This window comes from Pteronotus mesoamericanus, unplaced genomic scaffold, assembly GCF_021234165.1.
Source record: "Pteronotus mesoamericanus isolate MK-2021 breed Mesoamerican mustached bat unplaced genomic scaffold, CSHL_Meso_final scaffold_31, whole genome shotgun sequence".
In the NCBI taxonomy this organism is placed as follows: domain Eukaryota; kingdom Metazoa; phylum Chordata; class Mammalia; order Chiroptera; family Mormoopidae; genus Pteronotus; species Pteronotus mesoamericanus.
The window spans coordinates 6644637-6665034 of record NW_026555312.1 but is presented as its reverse complement, the minus strand read 5'-3'; the positions used below and the strand labels follow the sequence as shown (position 1 = coordinate 6665034).

Sequence of the window (20398 nt, the reverse complement as noted above, 5' to 3'; positions counted from 1 at the left end):
AAGCTTTTATTTATTTGTATTATATCTATGGGTATTCATCATGTGGAAATTCAACCTCAGTTTTTTTTTAAAGAATTTATTTTCTCATTTAAAGAAAATAGACAACTGATGCATTAACTAAATTTTTACAAAAACAGCTGTATTTTTCCAAACAAAACAACTAGGTAAGAAAAGTAGCACTGTTTTATATTTTGGCAAATCTCATTAATGTCTGGCTTAACAGAAGACAACTGATTTCTCATATGTGATTCTGCATTCTTTCTAGCTATAGCAATACAAGTATGTATTGTAAAAGATTATTTTAATAATTGTGAATATTTTCCTGTGACACTAAAATGTTTCAATGCAGGCTGAAACCGTATCGATGAACTTCTGTACTCTCATACAATTAAATCCATTGGTCTGTTACACTTTCAATTTTCTTGTAGCCACGGAAAATTTTGTAACATCAAGCATTAGTCAATTGGAAAATACTGGTTCAGTGAGTTATATAGTAGACCTTCCCAATGTAATACATTTTATTATGTAATATTTTATAAAATTACATTTGTTAATATTGCTACCAATCTCACCAGAAAAGTCTTGAGCGCTGGGAGGCTATCAAACTCACAGTGGCAGAGACCAGTTTTCCAAATTTTAATTTTCACCTGAAAACTTAAATCATAACATTAGCAACAAAAACTGCCAATTGCTTTTGCTTGAAGTCCTTGCAGAAAATGTGATATTCAAGGCTGAATAACAATTATTCAGTCATTCTTTCAAGTAAAAGTGATGTTCCCCACCCCACCCCCCAAAAAAAACAGTGGCCAAGTTCAGTTCACAACTCCAACAATCACACAAGTGCTTCCCTCCAGATAACCTCTGTACTTTGGTGTACTGCAAGAACTGCTTTGTGATAACTCATTTTTCTTTGGAAAAGACATTACAAAAAAAGAAGAAAAAAAGACCAAGAACCAACTATTTATAAAATGTATAAAGGGTTTTATCCAAGAAATGGAAGGTCAAGTTAACATTTGAAAAAAAAATCAATGTAATTCATCAATATTAACAATAAATAAAAACTTTAAAAAAAGAAAAAACACAATCACATCAATAGATTGCGTATCAAATACCCAAAAGGCCTTTGACAAAAACCTAGCACCTATTCATCATAAAAACACTCATCAAATTAGGAATAAAAAGGAACATCCTCAACCTGTTAAAGGACATCAAGAAAAACAACTGAGACTGTAAAATCTGTAACATAACGAAGATGCCAACTCTCAACACTTTTATTCAAAATTGCTACTGGAAGACACATAGAGTAAAATAAGGTAAGTGAAAGAAATAAAAGGCATATAGAATGGAAAGGAAGAAGTAAAACTATCTTTATTGTAGACTTTATAAACATCTACACAGAAAATCCTAAGGAATCTACAAAAAAGCTGAGTTCAATCAGGTTCTAGGATACATCTGTATATAAATATTAACTGCATTTCTATATACGAGCAAAGAACAATTGAAAACTGAAATTTTAAACATACCCTTTACAAAAGCACCAAAAATATTAAATATTTAGGGATAAATTTGAAAGAAAAAAGATGTGCAAGATCTACGTGCTGAAAACTAAACACACTGCAGAAAAATTAAAGATTAGACAGAGATACATCATGCTCATGGTTCAGAAAACTCAATATTGTTAAGATGTCAATTCTCCCCAAATTTATGTAGAAATTTAACGCAATCCCAATCAAAAATCTATCAGGCTTCTTTTTTTTTGGTAGAGAGTGACAAGCTGAATCTAAAAGCCATATATAAATGCAAAGGACCCAGAATACCAGTAAGTTTTGAAAAAGAACAAAGCTGGAGGAATTGTACCTGATTTCAAGACTTACCATAAAGCTGTAATAATAAAGACTTTGATACTAGAGTATAAATACAGATCAAAAAGATTAAAAAGTCCAGAAGTAACCACACATATGTATGGCCAAATGATTTAAGGTAACGTGCCAAGGCAAATCAATGGGAAAAGGATAATCTTTTCCCATTGATGTTACTGGTCAACTGAATAGCCATAAGCAGAAAAAAAAAAAAAAAAGAAACTCAACCCTTACTGCTCATTATATACAAAAATAAATCTGAAATGCAACACAGACTAAATAAAAGAAAACTGAAAGTTCTAGGAGAAAAATCTCAGTAACCCTGAGCAAAGATTTGTTAAATAAGACATACAAACTAAAAAAAAAAATCAATAAATTGGACTTCATCAAAATTTAAAATGGTTGCTTCTGAACAGATACAATTAAGAAAATTAAAAGACAAGCCACCAACTAGAAGAAAATATGTGCAAAACATATATCCAAGAAAAAACTTGTATTGAGAATACATAAAAAACTCTTACAGTGGAATCAGAAAATTCATTTAAATATTTAAACACTTTGTCAAAGAAAATGTATGGATGGAAAACAAACAAATGAATCATGCTGAAATTCATTAGTTCTTAGGAAAATGCAAAATCACAATGAGAAACTACTACATATATCCTCCAAAATAGCTAAGATCATACCAAGTGTTATCAAGGATGTGAAGCAACTAGAATTTCCTTACACACCTGATGGGAATATAAAATGATGCAATTACTTTGAAAATAGTTTGAAAGGTTCTTAAAAAGTTAAACACCTACCATACAACCCAGTAATTCCACTACTAAGTATTTGCTCAAGGGAAATAAAAGCATATAGCCATACACAGACTTTACATGAATGTCCACATGTAACAGCTAAAACTCAGAACTAATCCTAATATTCATCAACAAGAGAATGGATTAAAAAATTGTGGTATATCCATGAAATGTACTCAACAATTTTTAACCCATTTCCCATTCAGGAAAAAAAAAAAAAAAGTAAATGGAAACACCACTACTAAAAACAGAATGTTATAAACAGAATGATTTCATTTGTTTCCAAAGACTATTGACATACTAGAGCGATATAAAAATAATAACAGAAGCAAGATATTTCATAGGTTAGGACTGTAATCCGCAAGTTATCTCAGGGTAAACACTGTAGCTGCAAGGGCCGCCAGTGAGTATTCTCCGGACAAACGGGAAATGGGTTAAAACCAAACTATTGCTATACACAACATGGATGAATCTCAAAATCATTATGCTGACTGAAAGAGCTAGGCAAAAAAGTACATAGTGTATAATTCCTCTTACACAGAAATCTAGAGCAGCCCAAAATAACCTGTAGTTATAGAAAGCTAGTCAGCCCTGGCTGGTATGGCTCTGTGGACTGAGCACCAGCCTGTCAACCAAAGGGTCGCTAGTTTGACTCCCAGTCAGGGCACATGCCTGGGTTGAATTAATTTAATTCAAGACTGCTAATCTAGCAAGAATAAAACAAATGCATGTTTTTAAAAAACACCTATTAACATACTCACTACAGTTTATCTAACAAGGCTTCAAATCCTCTTAATATGTACAGCAGTCCCCACTAAAGAGCACAACCCACAGTAATCCAAAGCATTTTATTCTTATGATCATGGAAGGCTATGTTCTTGACAGAGATGCCTAAAACAAAAGTGATTTCCTTATTAAAAATATTTTATGATGAATGCCATATTCTTAAGCAAACACCTGATGCCTAATTTTTTTTGTAAAAATGTCTACAATATGCCACTTTTAAACCACTCTAATACTCCATAAAAATCATTCCAAAAGAAGTAATAATAGCCCTGGCTGGTGTGGCTCAGTGGACTGAGCATAGGCCTGTGAACCAAAAGGTCCTGGTGCAATTCCAGGTCAGGGCACATGCCTGGGTTGCAGACCAAGTCCCCAGCTGGGGGTGTGTGAAAGGCAAGCTATTGATGTCAATATCTATCTCAAGCATCAATGTTTCTCTCCCTTGCTCCCTCCCTTCCCCTCTCTCTAAAAATAAATATATAAAATCTTCCTTAAAAATATGCATTCTTGCGAATAATTTTGGAACATTACTTTACGGCACTAAATTAGTCAAAAAATTAAAACATCCCTTAATGATGATTAGAGGATTAAAGTAGTACTCATTCATAGTATTCTAAGGTACAATTCTTGTGTAATTTGTGGAACTAATAAGGTTCACACTCTTTCCACAAACACTAAGGACAGTTCATAACCTTCCATTCATTAATCCTATTTCTGATAATTTATTCCAAGGAAATAATTCAGCAGAGACAGAAATATTCATTTGTAAAAATATATAGTATTATCTATAAAAATTACAGATGCTAAACACTTATGATATAGTTGCACAAAGGAGTGTTTATGTATTTCACTAAAAGTATAATTCTTGACACACCACAAAGTCAGGAAGTCAAGACAAATAAATTTAAGAAACAGAAGCAAAAAAGAAGAGTCTCACAAATAATGGGAAGAAAAAGAAACATCCCCCAATCGAAGGGAAAGGAGGAACCCCCACAAAGAGAACTAAATGAAATAGAGGCAAGTAAACTATCAGCTATTGAGTTCAAAACAACAGTTCTAAGGAAGCTCAGTGAGCACACTGAGCTGAAAGAAAATTACCAAAAACTACAGGGAAACTATGAGGAATTTATTGCAAACTATATCAGCATGAAAAAAGACATAGAAAATATCAGTAAGAAGCAAGAGGAAATGAAGAATACAATTTCTGAATTGAAGAACACAGTAGAAGGAATCCAAAGCAGGGTAGATGAAGCTGAGGATCAAATCGGTGATCTGGAGGACAAGGAAGAAAAAAGCTCCAAGAAAGACCAACAAATTGAAAAAAGACTCAAAAAGAATGAAGAGGTGTTCAGAGGAATACAGTACAACCTGAAAAGTAATAGTATCCAGATAATAGGGATACCAGGAGGAGAAGATGAACAAGGGATAGAGAACCTGTTTGAAAAGAGTAATGGTGGAAAATTTCCCCAATTGGAGGAGAGAAAAAGTCACACAAGCTCAGGAAGCACAGAGGGTCCCATTCAAGAGGAACCCAATGAGGCCCACTCCAAGACACGTCATCATTAAAATGGCAAATACCAAAGACAAACAGAGAATCCTAAAGGCAGCAAGGGAGAAAGAGGAAGTAACATACAAGAGAGCCCTGATAGAGGCTCGCAGCTGACTTCTCAACAGAAACACCACAAGCCAGAAGGGAATGGCAAGAAATATTCCAAGTCATGAAAAGCAAAGACCCACAACCAAAACTTCTCTACCCAGCAAGGCTCTTAATTAAAATGGAAGGTGAAAGGAGTTTCCCAGACAAAAGAAGGCTAAAAGAATACACCTCCACCAAACCAGCATTGCAAGATATGCTAAAGGGACTGCTTTAAGAAGATGAAGAAAAAGACTGAGAAAGAGAGGAACACAGACACAAAATGAAAAAATGAGTAAGTACCTATCAATAATAACATTAAATGTAAATGGATTAAGTGCCCCAAACAAAAGATATAGGATAGCTGAATAGATAAGAAAACATGACCCACACATATGCTGCCTACAAGAAACCCACATCAAAACAAAGGACCTACACAGACTGAAAAGTAAATGGATGGAAAAAAATATTCCAAAGCAAATGGACAGGGGAAAAAAGCAGCGATAGCAATACTTACATCAGACAAAACAGATTTCAAAACAAAGGCCATAAAAAGACACCGAAAAGGACACTTTGTAATACTCATAGGAAGAATCCATCAAGAAGACATAAACATTGTAAACATATATGCACCCAACATAGGAGCACCCTAATATTTAAGGAAAATTTTGGAAGACTTCAAGAAAGATACAGACAGTAACACACTGATAGCAGGGGATTTTAACACCCCATTGTCAAAAATGGATAGCTCTTCCAAACAAAACATCAACAAGTATATTGCGGAACTGAATGATTGCATTAGATCAAATGGACTTAACTGACATATACAGAAACTTTTCATTCCAAAGAAGCAAAATACACATTCTTTTCAAATGCACACGGAACATTTTCAAAGACAGACCACATGATAGACACAAAACAAGCCTCAACAAATTCAGGGAAATTGAAATCATAGCAAGCATTTTCTCTGACCACGAGGGCTTGAAACTAGATACCAACTTCAAGGAAAAAACTCAAAATCATTCAAACTCATGGAGACTGAATAGCAGGCTATTAAACAATGAATGGGACAATAATGAGCTCAAAGAAGAAATCAAAAAGTTTCTGGAAATAAATGAACATGAACACACAACAGTCCAAAACCTATGGGACACAGCAAAGGCAGTCCTGAGAAGGAAGTTCACAGCAATACAGGGCTACCTAAAAAAAATAGAAACATTTCAAATAAAAGACCTCACCCTACAGCTTCAAGAACTGGAGAAACAACAAACAAAGCCCAGAGCAAGTAGAAAATAGTAAATAATCAAGGTACGAGCAGAACTGAATTACAGAGAGACTAAAAGAAGAATTCAAAGGATAAACCAATCCAGGAGCTAGTTCTTTGAAAAGATAAACAAAATCGACAAGACTTTAAGCGGACTCACAAGAAAAAAAAAGAGGACCCAAATAAATAATATCAGAAATGAAAGAGGAGAAATAACAACTGATACCACAGAAATACAAAGGACTGTAAGAAATTACTATGAACAATTATAGGCCAAGAGATTTGAAAACCTCAATGAAATGGACAAATGTCTAGAAAAGTCTAACCTTCCAACAATGAATGAAGAAGCAGAAACCCTGAACAGACTGATAACAGCTGGTGAAATTGAAATAATAATCAAAAAATCTTCCGGGACACAAATGCCCCGGACCAGACAGTTTCACAGCAGAATTTTACAAAACATTTAAGGAAGGGCTAACCCCTGTCCTTTTCAGACTATTCCAAAAAATTCAAGAAGAGGAAAGACTTCCAAACTCTTTTTATCCTAGTCCCAGCATCATCCTAGTCCCAAAACCAGATAAAAACACAACAAAAAAAGAAACATACAGGCCAATATTGCTGATGAATATCGACACTAAAATCCTCAACAAAACATTAGCAAACCACATCCAGCAATACATTAAAAAGATCGTCCACCATGATCAAGTGGGATTCATCCCAGGGATGCAAGGATGGTTCAATATTAACAAATCAATAAACGTGATACAACACATAGAAGGAAAAACAAAAATCACATCATCATATCAATAGATGTGGAAAAAGCATTTGATAAGGTACAGCACCCATTTATGATAAAAAACACTCAGCAGAGTGGGAATAAAGGGGGCATACCTCAACATAATAAAGGCCATATATGAAACACCTACAGCCAACCTCATACTCAAAGGGCAAAAGCTAAAAGCTTTCCCACTAAGATCAGGAACAAAACAAGGATGTCCTCTTTCACCACTCCCATTCAACATAGTATTGGAAGTCCTAGCCACAGCAATCAGGCAAGAAAAAGAAATAAAAGGCATCCAAATTGGAAAGGAGGAAGCAAAACTATCATTGTTTGCAGATGACATGCTAGCGTGTGTAGAAAAACCCAAAGACTCCACCAAAAAAACTACTCAACCTAATAAGTGAATTTGGCAAAACAGCAGGATACAAAGTCAATAATCAAAAATCAAATGCATTTTTGTACACTGAAAATGAAATATCAGAAGCAGAAATCAGGAAAAAAATCCCCTTTGCTATAGCAACAAGAAAAATAAAGTACCTAAGAATAAACTTAACCAAGGAGGTAAAAGACCTGTATACAGAAAACTATACAACACTGAAGACAGAAATTAAGGCACAAATAAATGGAAGCATATACCGTTTCATGGAGTGGAAGAATTAACATCATCAAAATGTCCATACTACCCAAAGCAATTTATAGATTCAACGCAATACCTACTAAAATACCAATGACATATTTCACAGACATAGAACATTTCACAAATGGAATCATAAACAACCCCAAATAGCCACAACCAAAAATAAAAAAAGGTTTACTTCTTAAGTTCATGTAGAAACATGTCTATGCTTTAAATGAAAATATCAAAACATGTACCTTTTAAAACATATATAAGGAATAAAGGTAATAAAAATAAAACAATATGTATTATAGTGATGACATGATAGATGATTTTTTATTTTTTTAAATTGTCTTTAATGTTTCCACTCTACTGTTAAAAGTCAAAGTTACAAAATAATGATACCATTTTTATAAATTTCCAAGACTCACTTTACCCACGCATATAAGAGGGGCCCAGCTCTTAAAAGAACTTGATATATACTTAAGGAGACAACATTTAAGAAAAATGTGTTATTTAAAACAACAGTAACCACAGCCCTAAGAAATGAACATCTCAGAGTTAAAGGTCATTCAGCAAACATCTTTTGAAAGCCTACTATATGTCAGTCATAGTTCTAGCCACTGGGACTATAACAATGAAAAAAAACAAAAATTCCTGTCCTCATGAAACATATGTTCTAACAGAGACATACAATATATAAATAAATATGCAAAATAGCACATTTGATAGTGAGAAGTGCTAAAGAGAAAAGCAAAGCCAGGAAAGTAGGCACAGTACATGTGCGGAGGATGCTATTTTAAACTGAATGGCAATGGAAAGTCTCACTGTGAGATGTCTAATAAAAGACTGAAAAGGGGAGAGAGTAAACAACGTGGATATCTGGGCAAAGAGCATTCCAGGCAGGGGAACAGCAAGTGCAAAAGCCCTGAAAAAAAATGCCTGGCCAATAATGCTAATGTGCCCAAAACTGAGAAGTGTAATTAATCGAACAGTCTGTACCCACTTCTCCCCACCAGTAGACCACACACAGAGACACAGTTCCGAGAACACTGGACCAGACATGCCTGCCATTAGTTGGTTTCAGCACACAACTGCTTTTCCTAGCAAATACTTTAAGGTCTTCTTCACCCATGGATGCTTAAGCATCTCCTTTTTATTGTGAGGAGCCAAGTGGGGCCAGAGCTCCTGTAAGACCTACTCTCAGTTCACCCTAATGGTCTCATGGACCTACAGCTCCTCACTTGACTCATGCCTGTCCTTTGCAAAACATTCAGTGGGACTGTGGAAATGAGGAAAACAGCCCCTTCCAGAGCTTCATTTAAACAGAGATCTAAGGAAGGACAGTATGTAGGGAAGTTGTAGAGGTCAGTGGGGAGAAAGCTCAAGGAATAGAAGCTGGAGATATAGAGCACCCAAGGAGTACAGAAAAGGCCCAGTAACAGGTCACAGGGCTGAGAGGCTCAGGAAAAAATAGTTAACATATTTCCAACAATGGGAATATCTAAAGAACTTGTAAATAAAAGTATGTCTCTATTTTAAGATGTTCATTATGCTGCGATATAATCCCGGCCGCTACTCCCAAATTTTCAATAAAACTCTACAAATATCTGCTTTGTGACTTATGCTTTAAAAGGATGAAGATAGCAAAAAGACAGTCTCAAGAAACAAAATGTAAATGGGACCTAAAATAGAGCAGAAGCAAAGAAGTGAAGTTAGGTATGTCAAAGAAAAACACAAGCTCCCTGAAACTCCTCTGAAACATGTGGGGGAGGAGACTGTGTTCCCATCATCTATAGACTGGAGCTTTGAAAAGGATGAAGGATCCCCCATAAGCTGGTGGACTTCGCTACACCCTGGTAACTGACAGCTAGCTAGAACACACCTACTCAAGCAATTAATAGATCAAACAAGAAAGGTATCTAATTTCCTGCTTCAGAAGGTTAAAAAGGGGGTTATCATCATTGAAAACTTATTAAATAATACTTCATGGCAGGGGTGACCCTGACCTAACCCTTAAAAATTAAGAGCTGAAGAACAGAGGGTACAGAGAGATATTCCAGGTATTACTAACATCATGAACAAAGCTCCAAAGCCAGGAATGAGTGTGGCCTGATCAGAGAACACTGCAGAAAACTGGCCTATTTGGAACACAGACTACCCATTGGCAGGCAGCAGCATATAAGATTAGCCAGGTAAGGTGAGATCAGATGGAGGAAGGATCTGAAATCCAGGATGAGAAATCTGAACTTTGACAAGCATTTATAAGAAAGAAAAGAACTGCTCTGTTTTCTTTTCATTTTTGTTTTGTTTTTTAAGATCATAAAACACTTTGGCAATGTCAATGGGTCCCTTTTTTCTGCAGTCTAAAATTGGTCCATTGATAACCCACTACCCAGCTCATGTTATATACCTCCAGGTACACAACTATCATGTCTATGAAGATAATGTCTCTACTCGTGTTTGTAATAGTCCCACATCTCCAACTTCCTGTCAAACAAGTATACCCTTACGAATTCAACTATCCTACATCATTGGTCCAACCCTTGACACGTGCAAACCAGGATTTTAAAAATGACTTAATCTGTACCCTCGAGAAACTCAGAGTCTGATGCAGGCAGAAGCCAAGAAAATGATCTAATACAATACACAATGGTAGCTACTAGAGTAGAGAAATGCTTAAGGTATCATGAGAGCTGAGGACAACAACATCAGTTTGGAGATCAGCAAAAGACAGAAAACACCTGAGAGAAAGTGTTGACTGAACTGAGTCTTGAAGGAAAAGGAACATCCAAGGGTGGGGAGAAGACCTGGGGATGACAGTGATTACCATCAGACTGCAAGAGCTGGGCAGAGGCTGCCATCTTCAGAGATTATTAATTCCATGTGGCTGGGGGAGCAGCAATATTAAAGTTCTACATCACAAACACCATTCTCTCATGCTAAGAATGTTGTATTTTAGAAGAGCTGAAAGATTTTAGTGAAAAGAAATAATATGATCATATTTGTGTTTCTTAAAAAAATAGGAGGTGGATTGAAAGGGCACCGCAAAGCTCTTTTTCTTCCTAACATAAAATACAACAAAAACCCGACAAAGGCTACTGTAACATTCCATTTATGTCTAGTTATCCATTCCTACCCCTTTTCTAAGCTTAGCTCACATCCTTCATAAAGCCTTCCCTAACTCTTCCCAAACACATTAATCTTTCTTTTCTTAGAACTTTTAAGGAATATGTGTCTGTACACTGTATTGTGTAATCACCTTACATTTTTATCTAATTTACATTTAAATTTCTTCTCCCCAACTAGTACGTAAGCTTCCTGAGGGGAAAAATGTCATGTATTTTTTTAATGTTTGTGTAATACACACACACACACACACACACACACACACACACTCCTCTTCATCCCATAGCACCTCATATAGTAATACAACATTCTGAAACAGATAATGCCTTTGAATTGAATACATGGTCTCCTTTATCCATGCATAAAAATGTTCTACTGTTCCCCATAAATGAAGTGCAAAATAAAATGTATAATTAGACAAAACTAAGATGAAATAATTAGTACAGTGTCAGCAAGAAATAAATACAAGGAACTTTCTGGGAAGATGAAAGTGCTCTAATTTATGATAGGTGTGTGTTAGGCTGTTGTACCCATTTATTTAAAATATAAATAACTAAAATTTGTACAGTTCAGTATATACAAATTTTACCTAAAAGTCTGTAAAAATAAGGGGAGGGGAACAAGGAGCTATAGATGAAACAAGACTTGCAGGATAGAATATTGCTGGTACTTCTCAGGTAAAGTTTAGAGGGGTTCATTATACTATTCTGCATCTACTTTTTAAAAAGTAATGTATGAAAAATTCCATAATAAAAAGACATATACATGTATATATAATTTAAAGGGGTGAAAAAATTGTATTAACAAAAAGTAACTCAGAACATTAGGTTACTTTTCTCTTAATATTTGAAATAATTGACATTGTAACTTTGACAGTGGCTTTACTGGCTCTATTACCTATCCAATTCTAAGAAATATCACCTAAGGCAGACCTATTGGTAGCATAGACCAAAAAGAAAAAAGAAAAAGAAAAAAGAAAGAAAAGGCTGACAAGCCACAGGTTCCTTAATTAAGCACCAGAGAGTAAAATTAATTAGCCCTGTTACCAAATATACACAAAAATCCAGTAAAATTTAAAGTTACAATTTTCTAATCTTCAAACTGTAACACCAAAGATAGCAACTGAAAAGCTATTCATAAGAGACTGGAAGTACATCTACAAAGACACACTCAACACCATTCTTAATAGTTTTAAAATAATCCAATCATTTGATCTCAGCAATTTAAACTAAGTTTATCAGCTCATAATTTGCATTCTTCTCCCACAAATTTCTGAAAAAGAGATTTCATAGCATTTTACATACTGAACAAACAAAATTATTTAATAAGGCAGATTCTGTGACACTATTTTGCTAGTGTTGCTATTATTTCCCAGTAGATTATGTTTAAAACTTCCTTTACTCAATAATATACGGTCTTATATATCAGTAGCTATCTTAGAAGAGACATAAAGAGTTTCTGGGATGCTGATAATATTCTCATGTGGGTGCAGACCTAAGTGCTTATTAGACAAGTGACTTTTATTTGTGAAAATTTTTTGAGCTCTACACTTGCGATATGTGTACTTTTCTATATATAAGTAATATTCCGACAGAGCAAAGATTTATTTTTAATCATAAAAGCCAGGACTTTAGGGGCTGTCCTCAAATTCCCGCACCTGTACTAAAACACCTGTTTTATGTACGTCTCTGCAAAACTGAAATTCAGTTATTTTACAGCATTTAACATTTTCTATTGGCATATCCTCAGACAAAAAATAACTTCCCCTTGCACCTGGGGGCTCTGAAAGCACACAATCCAATAGAAAAATGTGCTTGTATTTCTCAGAATTAACCCTTTTAAAAGCAAATTAAATAGACGTGAAAAGGTACAATACTCTTGTCTTAAGATGCACAGCACTTTGAACTTTGTTAAGCGGATTTAGGAAGGAAGAGCAATATCATCGCTTGACTTTAGTAAAATAAAGAAGACAGTAGAAGGTTAATAAGAACTTCATGGAAAGGCAGGCCACTTGTCAGTGTTTTAGTCCTAAGTCTATTATTACTAATCAGATATTTTAGGCAAACCAAAAACAGAAGGCAAGAGTACCTGCCCAGAAAGATGAATGAAATAAAACGCATGATAGCAGCATCTAAGTTAACATGAAATATCCAATGACTGGCAAGAATGCCTGGGAGGTAACCTAACTCATTTGCTGAAAGCAAGTGTCTCCCAGCAAATAAAAAATTGTAACCCCGCAACAGTAACTCAATTCTCCGCTTTGCTCTAATCTTACAGTCTCCCTAAATTAAATCTAAATATTAAAATTCTCTCGAGGTGGGAAGCAGGGGAGTATAATCAAAAAGGATCTTGATCCTCACCTAAAAAGCACTTACACAAACAGAGCCAGGAAAGGGAAACTTGCTTTCCGATTGAAATGTCAGGGCGTTCTCTGACCAACTCCAAGACCACACCACCTTAGAAAGCATTTCTGCCAAGTGGTTCCAGGATAGTTCACATGAACCATTCTCGCGACTTCAACAGCAACTACTAGGGAATCGTGCCAAACCTCGTCCGAGTGACTTAGACAACAGCCTCCAGCCTGACGAGTCCAATCCCCACCCTCAAACACAGGTTCACAAAGCAAAGCCATCGTGCGGCAGGAGAAGAGATGGCAAAACTAGAACACACCCAGAAAGTTAGTAACAGAAACAAGGTGGTTTGAGGACAGAGTCGGGGGCGACAGCCTCGAGACAGAGGCACAGGTTTGCCAGCGGGTTCAGAGGACTCTGGCGGCAGAGTAAGGGGCCGGTCAAGCCGGCAGGGGCGCAGAGAGCACGGAGGACGGCCGGCGCCGCGGACACACCCGGACACCCTGACATTGGAGCCTGGCAGCAGGCGCGGCCGCGCTCTCTGCGATTGACCCCGCGGGCAAAGGGATAGGTCCGCTGCCTCTGGGCGGGGCGGGAGAGCGCGCGAGGGGCGCCTGCTCCGGCCCGGGAAAGCGGCGCGCCACGGGCCTTCTTACCCGTGTAGGCCGAGGGTTCGGCGCCGCTTGTGGAGCAGGCAGAGCAGCAGGAACGCAGCCCCCGCCACCGACGAGTTTCGCGCCGTCAGGTACTTGCTGAAGGCCGCCATGGCACCGCCTGAAAGAACGAGCTAGTGAAGGGGACAAGGCGGTGATTGCCTTAGCGCAGGAAGCGCGGGGGTGACTGGGAGGAGAGGAGAGCGTGGAGGGAGGGCGGTGCCGGCCTCTCTGGACCGCCCCCTGATGCGCGCCGCCGCGCCCCCCGAGTTCCAAGACCCGCCCCTGTCTTTTACTCCGCGGGAGCGCGCGCGGGCGCCAAAGAGGCCCGAACAGTCCCGGGTGCTCTCTGCGCACGCGCGGACCCCCGCAGAGTCGCTTGCGACGGGGGCGCGCAGAGGCCGAGTAATCTCTCTCCGTGCTTCCTTACTCCTCCGAGGTCTGGTCGCTTGAGGCAGGAGCAGCCTCATCCCTACTCCCATCTCCCGGCGCACACACCTAGGCTTTCTCAAGAACTGGAAAAGCGGGCCTGGACTGCCTGGGGGATTTCACTGGACCTGCCAACTCCACCCGCAGTGGTGGGCCGTTACCACCCTCTTAAAGGAACCCGGAAGAAGGGAATGGCCTCATCACGAGAGTGGGCTCAGTTACCATAGACGAAAACAACCGTCGGGAACTCCGAAGAAGTGGAGGGAGATGTGGGAAGAATGGCTACAAATCGAAAACCTTTTTCCAGGCAGTATTTTCCAAACCGTGGGTTATAATTTCTAGGGGACTGTGAAATCAGTTTGGTAGATCCAAACCACCACTTTTTTGTATTTTAATGAAATTGGAAAGGAGAGAGCACGATATAAAAATCTCAGAATGCATCACGTGTAAAGGTGTTGTTTTGAAATTTTTATTCCTGTCTTTTGTATCTATGTGGCCCGAGTAAGTGATATAAAATTTATTTTTTATATGGATCAGATCAAACAAAAAGTTTGAGAAACACTGTTCTTTGCAAAGAGACATTCAGAAACAATCGTACATTGTGTTAATGCTGGCATGGCTCCCAGGATCGAAAAAAGCATTGATTATAGCATTCCTCTCCTGTCTGGCCCTAATCATGCAGAAATCTCTATTCCTGGCATTTAGACTGGCATATGTACAGTAACTAAGGGAGTTCTGTCTTCAGTTGAGGAAACTGGAGAAAAGCAATGTGTGTCAGTCAGATAATGAGCACATAAAATCTTATATAATAGACAGGCATATTTAAAGTAGCTTACGTATTAAAGTATCCCTCATTAAAATAGTTAACAAAACGGTGGTTCCAATATAAATTGGTAGTTGCCTAAACAAATAACAAGAATCACAAGGACCAGGTACAGTAACGGTGTATTTGTGTAGCCTGGATTTCCTAATAAGGGAACTAACTGGGCAATTTATTTCAAAAATATATGAAATGTTATATGACTTTTACTCCAGGCTAATGAAGCAGATCATACTGATTGAAAACGTGGACACAGAGTTGTGCCTCTTGTCTCTTTACAGTAGGTACATCCTCAAGCCCTGTGGCATGTGTGTGTTCAACAGTCTAAATTATGCTAAACTAGAGCTCCCACTAAATTCTCTATTTGCAAGGTAGACATTTCATTACCTCATTTAACAATTAGGTAATTAGGTATTCCTGGCACAGAGGATACAAAATTGATGAGATTATAATCCCTATTCTCCAGAGACTGATGGAGATGAAAAATGGGGGTGGAAGGTGGCGCTGGGGATTATCAATGTGGTATTATATTATAGGTATGAACAAGGCACGATGACAGCACAAAAGAGAAAATGCTTAGTTTTTCTAAATCCAGAGCTTTCCGTTAAGGTATGACACAGAAGATGATTTTGTAGCTGAATCCCAAAGACCAGAGGAGCCACTCAGAGGCATGAGAGAGAGAGTTACTAATTCACTAATAAATTGCAAAATAATGTAAAAGTGTTAGGAACTTTGGGAGAAAGTGACTGAATGAATTATTTTGGAGTTTGTAGCAATGAAGTAGCAGCATGCAAGGTTAGTCCAAAATGTAGTCTGTTTAAAAAATAGATTATATTTCAGAAGAAAGATATATTTAGGAAGTAGGTTATAGTTCAGAGGAAAGATAAGACTGATTCATTGCACAAGATATTCCAGAAGGTACCCTTGTTCAAGAAGCATGGTGGATTCTTAAAAAAAAAAAAAAAAATTAAATTAATATGAGGTCAAATAATTTTAGCTGCTCATGATGCCCATCAGATGAAGACCACCAGGGACAAATCTGTAACACGACAAAGTTAGGTTTATTCCTTGCTGCAGCAAAGGACACCACACAGCAGAGGAATTGTGAGAATGTCTCCAAAAAGAGAAGAAATGGGGATCATTATAGTATTAGGGGAAGGGAAGAGTTTAGGTAAAATCTGAATGAAACAATACGTAATAGACTCAGGGTCGATCAGTTCTGTATGTAAATGAGTTAATATCAGACCTCAATTGACAAGCAGACTCAGTATTCTATTTCCTCGGAAACATAAACTTAAGCTTAATGTAGAATATTATGTCCCAGAGTACTTTATCAGAACCTATGCACTGTAAATTGAGGCTGCTTCTCTAAGTCAAAGTGATGTGGATAGTTTACATTCACAAGACAAGAAAGGAAAGGAATGTTCTGAGTTCCAAATGACCAAGTTTCTGACAACCTAGGACATTTGAGAACAAGTTTCCTTTGGCACTATTTGGTTTGATAATTAATGAAAACAATGTTCAGATTCATTCTATATAATACTGAATGATTAAGAAAAAAGTTTTTATTGGGAGATCACTAGGAGCTCTGATTTTTATAGCATTTGGCCTGTTGTGAGAATAGGGGGGTGAGGGTCATATGGAGTTAGGGAATCTAGAAAGCCTCTTGAAGAGGTGTCGTGTTAGCCAGACTCCAATGCTGTCCCAAATAATCCTTGCTTTCTGGCATACGGGCCCTTGTGTAATCTCCCTCACGTTAGAACAACCTGTATAACCGAAAGAGTAGTATGGTGAAGGTGATCATATGTGACTTCTGAGACCAATCATAAAAGGCCTTGTGGCTTCCACCTTGGTCCCTTGGATTTCTTCCTCTTGGGGAAGCCAAATGCTACAGAGAACACTCAAGCAGCCCTGGAGGAGAATTGAGGACTCTCCACACCAAGAGCCAGCACCAGCCTGCCTGCCTTGGAAGCAGCTCTTCCTCAGTCAAACCTCAGCCTGCAGTCTCAGGAGCAACCACGAGCCAGCTGGCTCAGGCAAGGTGCCGCTAAATTCCTATACTAAACTGTAGGATATACTAAATGTTTATTATTGTTTTAAGCCACTAAATTTTGGAGCATTTTTTTATGTAGTTGATATGATTTGGGCCTTGGCTTGAAAAATGGAAGAAAGGGACTTTAGGAGAAGATATAATAATTAGAGCAAAGGTACAGAGACAGGAAGGTACAAAGCAGACTCAGGAAGGCACTCCTCCCCTCCAATAGATATATGTATTCTCAGTCTGTCCCAGGAGGCGAAAGCACACTGCCATTGCCCTCTGTTGTCTTCCCTTGACTATGGACTATTGACTATTGTCTTCCCTGGATTTCCTAATAAGGGAACTAACTGGGCAATTTATTTCAAAAATATATGAAATGTTATATGACATTCACTCCAGGCTAATGAAGCAGATCATACTGATTCAAAACATATGGACACACAGTTGTGCCTCTTGTTTCTTTACAGTTGGTACATCCTCAAGTCCTCTGGCATGTCATACAATATGACATTTTGTGCCTGGCTTCTTTCACACCTGTTCATCTACATTGTAGCATTTATCAATACTTCAAGGTTCATCTACATTGTTTTCAAGGTTCATCTACATTGTAGCATTTATCAATACCTCATCCCTTTTTATAGCTAAGTAATAGTACATTGTATGGGTAGACCACATTTTATTTATTCATTCTTCAGCTAATGGGTTGTTTCCCCCTTTTGGTTATTGTAGTACTGCTGTAAATATGCATGTACAAGTATTTGCTTGAGGACCTGTTTTCAATTCTTTTAGGTATATACCTATGAACAGAATTGCTGAAACATATGGTAATTCTATGTTTAAGTTTTGGGGGATGCCACCAAACTGTTTTTCAGAGTAGCTAAACTACTGAATATTCCCACCAGGAGAGAAGGTTCCAATTTCCCCACATTCTCACCAACACTTGTTTTCTGTTTGTTTGTTTGTTTGTTTGTTTGCTTGCTTGTTTTTTTATTATAAACATCCTCATGAGTGTGAATTAGTATCTTTTTTTCCTTTTGTCCTCACCCAAAGACAGGCTTCCATTGATTTTTAGAGAGAGAGTAAGCGGGGCGGTGGGGGGGGAGGAGTCATTCATGTGAGGGAGAAACATCGATCAGTTGCCTCCCATACTGGACCCAGCCACGGATCTAACAGGCAACCCTTTGGTGCATGGAACGATGCTCCAACCAACTGAACCTTGTGACCAGGGCATGAATTAATATCATGTTGTGGTAATGATTTCCTAATGTGCTCATTGGCCACTTGCATATCTTCTTTGGAGAAATGTCTGTTCAAGTCCTTCGACCTTTTAAAAACTAGGTTGTCTTTTTCTTGTGAGTTGTAAGAGTTGTTTATATATTCTGAATACTAAACCCTTATCAGATATATGATTTGTAAATAGTTTCTCCAGTTCTTTAGGATGTCTTTTCACTTTCTTGATTATGTCCGTTAATTAAGGGATCCCCAACCTCTGAGGACCAGTACCAGTCCGGGCCTGTTAGGAACTGAGCCACACAGCAGGAGGTGAGCTTGAATGTAATGAGTTTGAATTATCCCAAAACCATAACCCCCCACCCCCTCACCCCCACACTGCATCCGTGGAAGAATTGTCTTCCAGGAAACGTTCCTGGTACCAACAAGGTTGGGGACTGCTGCCTTCATGCACAGAAGTTTTTAATTTTGATCAAGTCCAAATTAGCTATTTTTTTTTTTTTGCTTGTATTTCTAGTGACATATCTAAGGCCCTCATTGCAAAATCCAAGGCCATGAAGAAACCCCTTCCCTGCTTTCTTCTAAGTGTTTTATCATTTTAGTTCTTACACTGAGATCTTTGATCCATTTTGCGTTAATGTTTGCACATGACATGAAATAGCTCTTATTTCATTCTTTTGCATGTGAATATCCAGTTGTTCCAGAACTACTTTTGAACTTATTATATTTTTAAAATAAAATTTAAATATAAAACAAACAGATAAACTTAGTTTTCTCAAGTGCATCAAAGTTCTGGAGTCTAAATAAATCACTAAGGCATTGTAGAGGTCCCCCCATTTATCAATCATCTGTCTGTACTGGCTATAACTAAAGCATCATTGCCTCAGCCTGCAGTTCCTTCCACACTGGGAGATCTTGGATGAGGCTTTGATCTTCTTCTGTACCAGCTGAGCTGGTACCCTGTGCTACTAAAGAACTCCTCTCTTTTCCAGTCTCTGGCAGGATCTTTTTATTCTCTTCAAACTCCAGTATCAGTTTAAGCTTTGACAATGAGAAGTCACAAGACCCTCCTACTGAGGTAATGAAACATAGAGGTTGCTCTCTGAATGGGAAAACCTATGAGGTCTGTCCAAAATGTATCCCACCATGTAAGATGAACACTAGAGACATTTTCTGAAGAAAATACAAGATACAAGAAACATTGGACATCGGACAATGTCACCTCAGTCCTCTTCAAAGTAGGCACCTTGTGACCTCACTCAGTTCTCCCAATCGCCATTAGCTGCCCTGTCACACATTTTCCTGAATCTCATTGATGGTCTGAAATCTGTTCCCTTTCAAAGTTGATTTTCATTTTGGGAAAAGCCAGGAGTCACAGGGCACCAAATCTGGCCTATTGTGGGGATAGGTCACCTAGGTTGTTTGGTGTTTTGCCAAAAAACTCTGCACAAGACGTGATGCATGAGCAGGAGAGTTGTTCTAATGAAGCTGCCAATCACCAGTTGCCCATAGCTACAGCTTTCTGAATCATCCAAATAGTTTCCTCAGAGGAATGTTCAAGCTTAATGCAAAATTTGATGCAGATTCACTGCTCTACTCACCTAGTCATTTTGAAAGTGACAGCCACACTGTACACATATTCACTCAATGGCATCTACCTGCCCCACTGACTAGAACAGTGAGGTTGTCATTGTTAATACCTCAGCATTCAGTCCATTCTCCATGGCTGCCAGTTACATTGATGCTCTGCAAACCATTCTCATTATATTAATAATGGCTGGACTTTTTCTAGACAGATCCCATACAGGGAGAAAACATAAACTGGCATCTCAAGAAATCCTGCTATATATGTATTTGGAACCTACCTATGAGAAATTCAACAGTAAATAAAACAGTATGCAATCTCTTGAAATTAACAATATAAACACTAATACAAGCTAGGGAGTTATAGGGAGGCAAGTTTCTGACTATATATATTCCTACATTTACATTTATGTTTATTGCGGTTCCTC

The 20398-nt window shown here is 37.9% G+C and overlaps 1 protein-coding gene across 1 annotated transcript in view; it reads right to left on the bottom strand.

Moving 5' to 3' along the window:
* Positions 1–14110, bottom strand: part of ABCD3 (ATP binding cassette subfamily D member 3) — a 66848-nt gene extending 52738 nt beyond the window's left edge. The window contains exon 1 of the mRNA XM_054592167.1: positions 13873–14110. Within this exon, the coding sequence (XP_054448142.1) occupies positions 13873–13982 (110 nt within the window). The 5' untranslated portion in view covers positions 13983–14110. The remainder of the gene's footprint in view (positions 1–13872) is intronic.
* Between the last annotated feature and the right edge of the window lie 6288 nt (positions 14111–20398).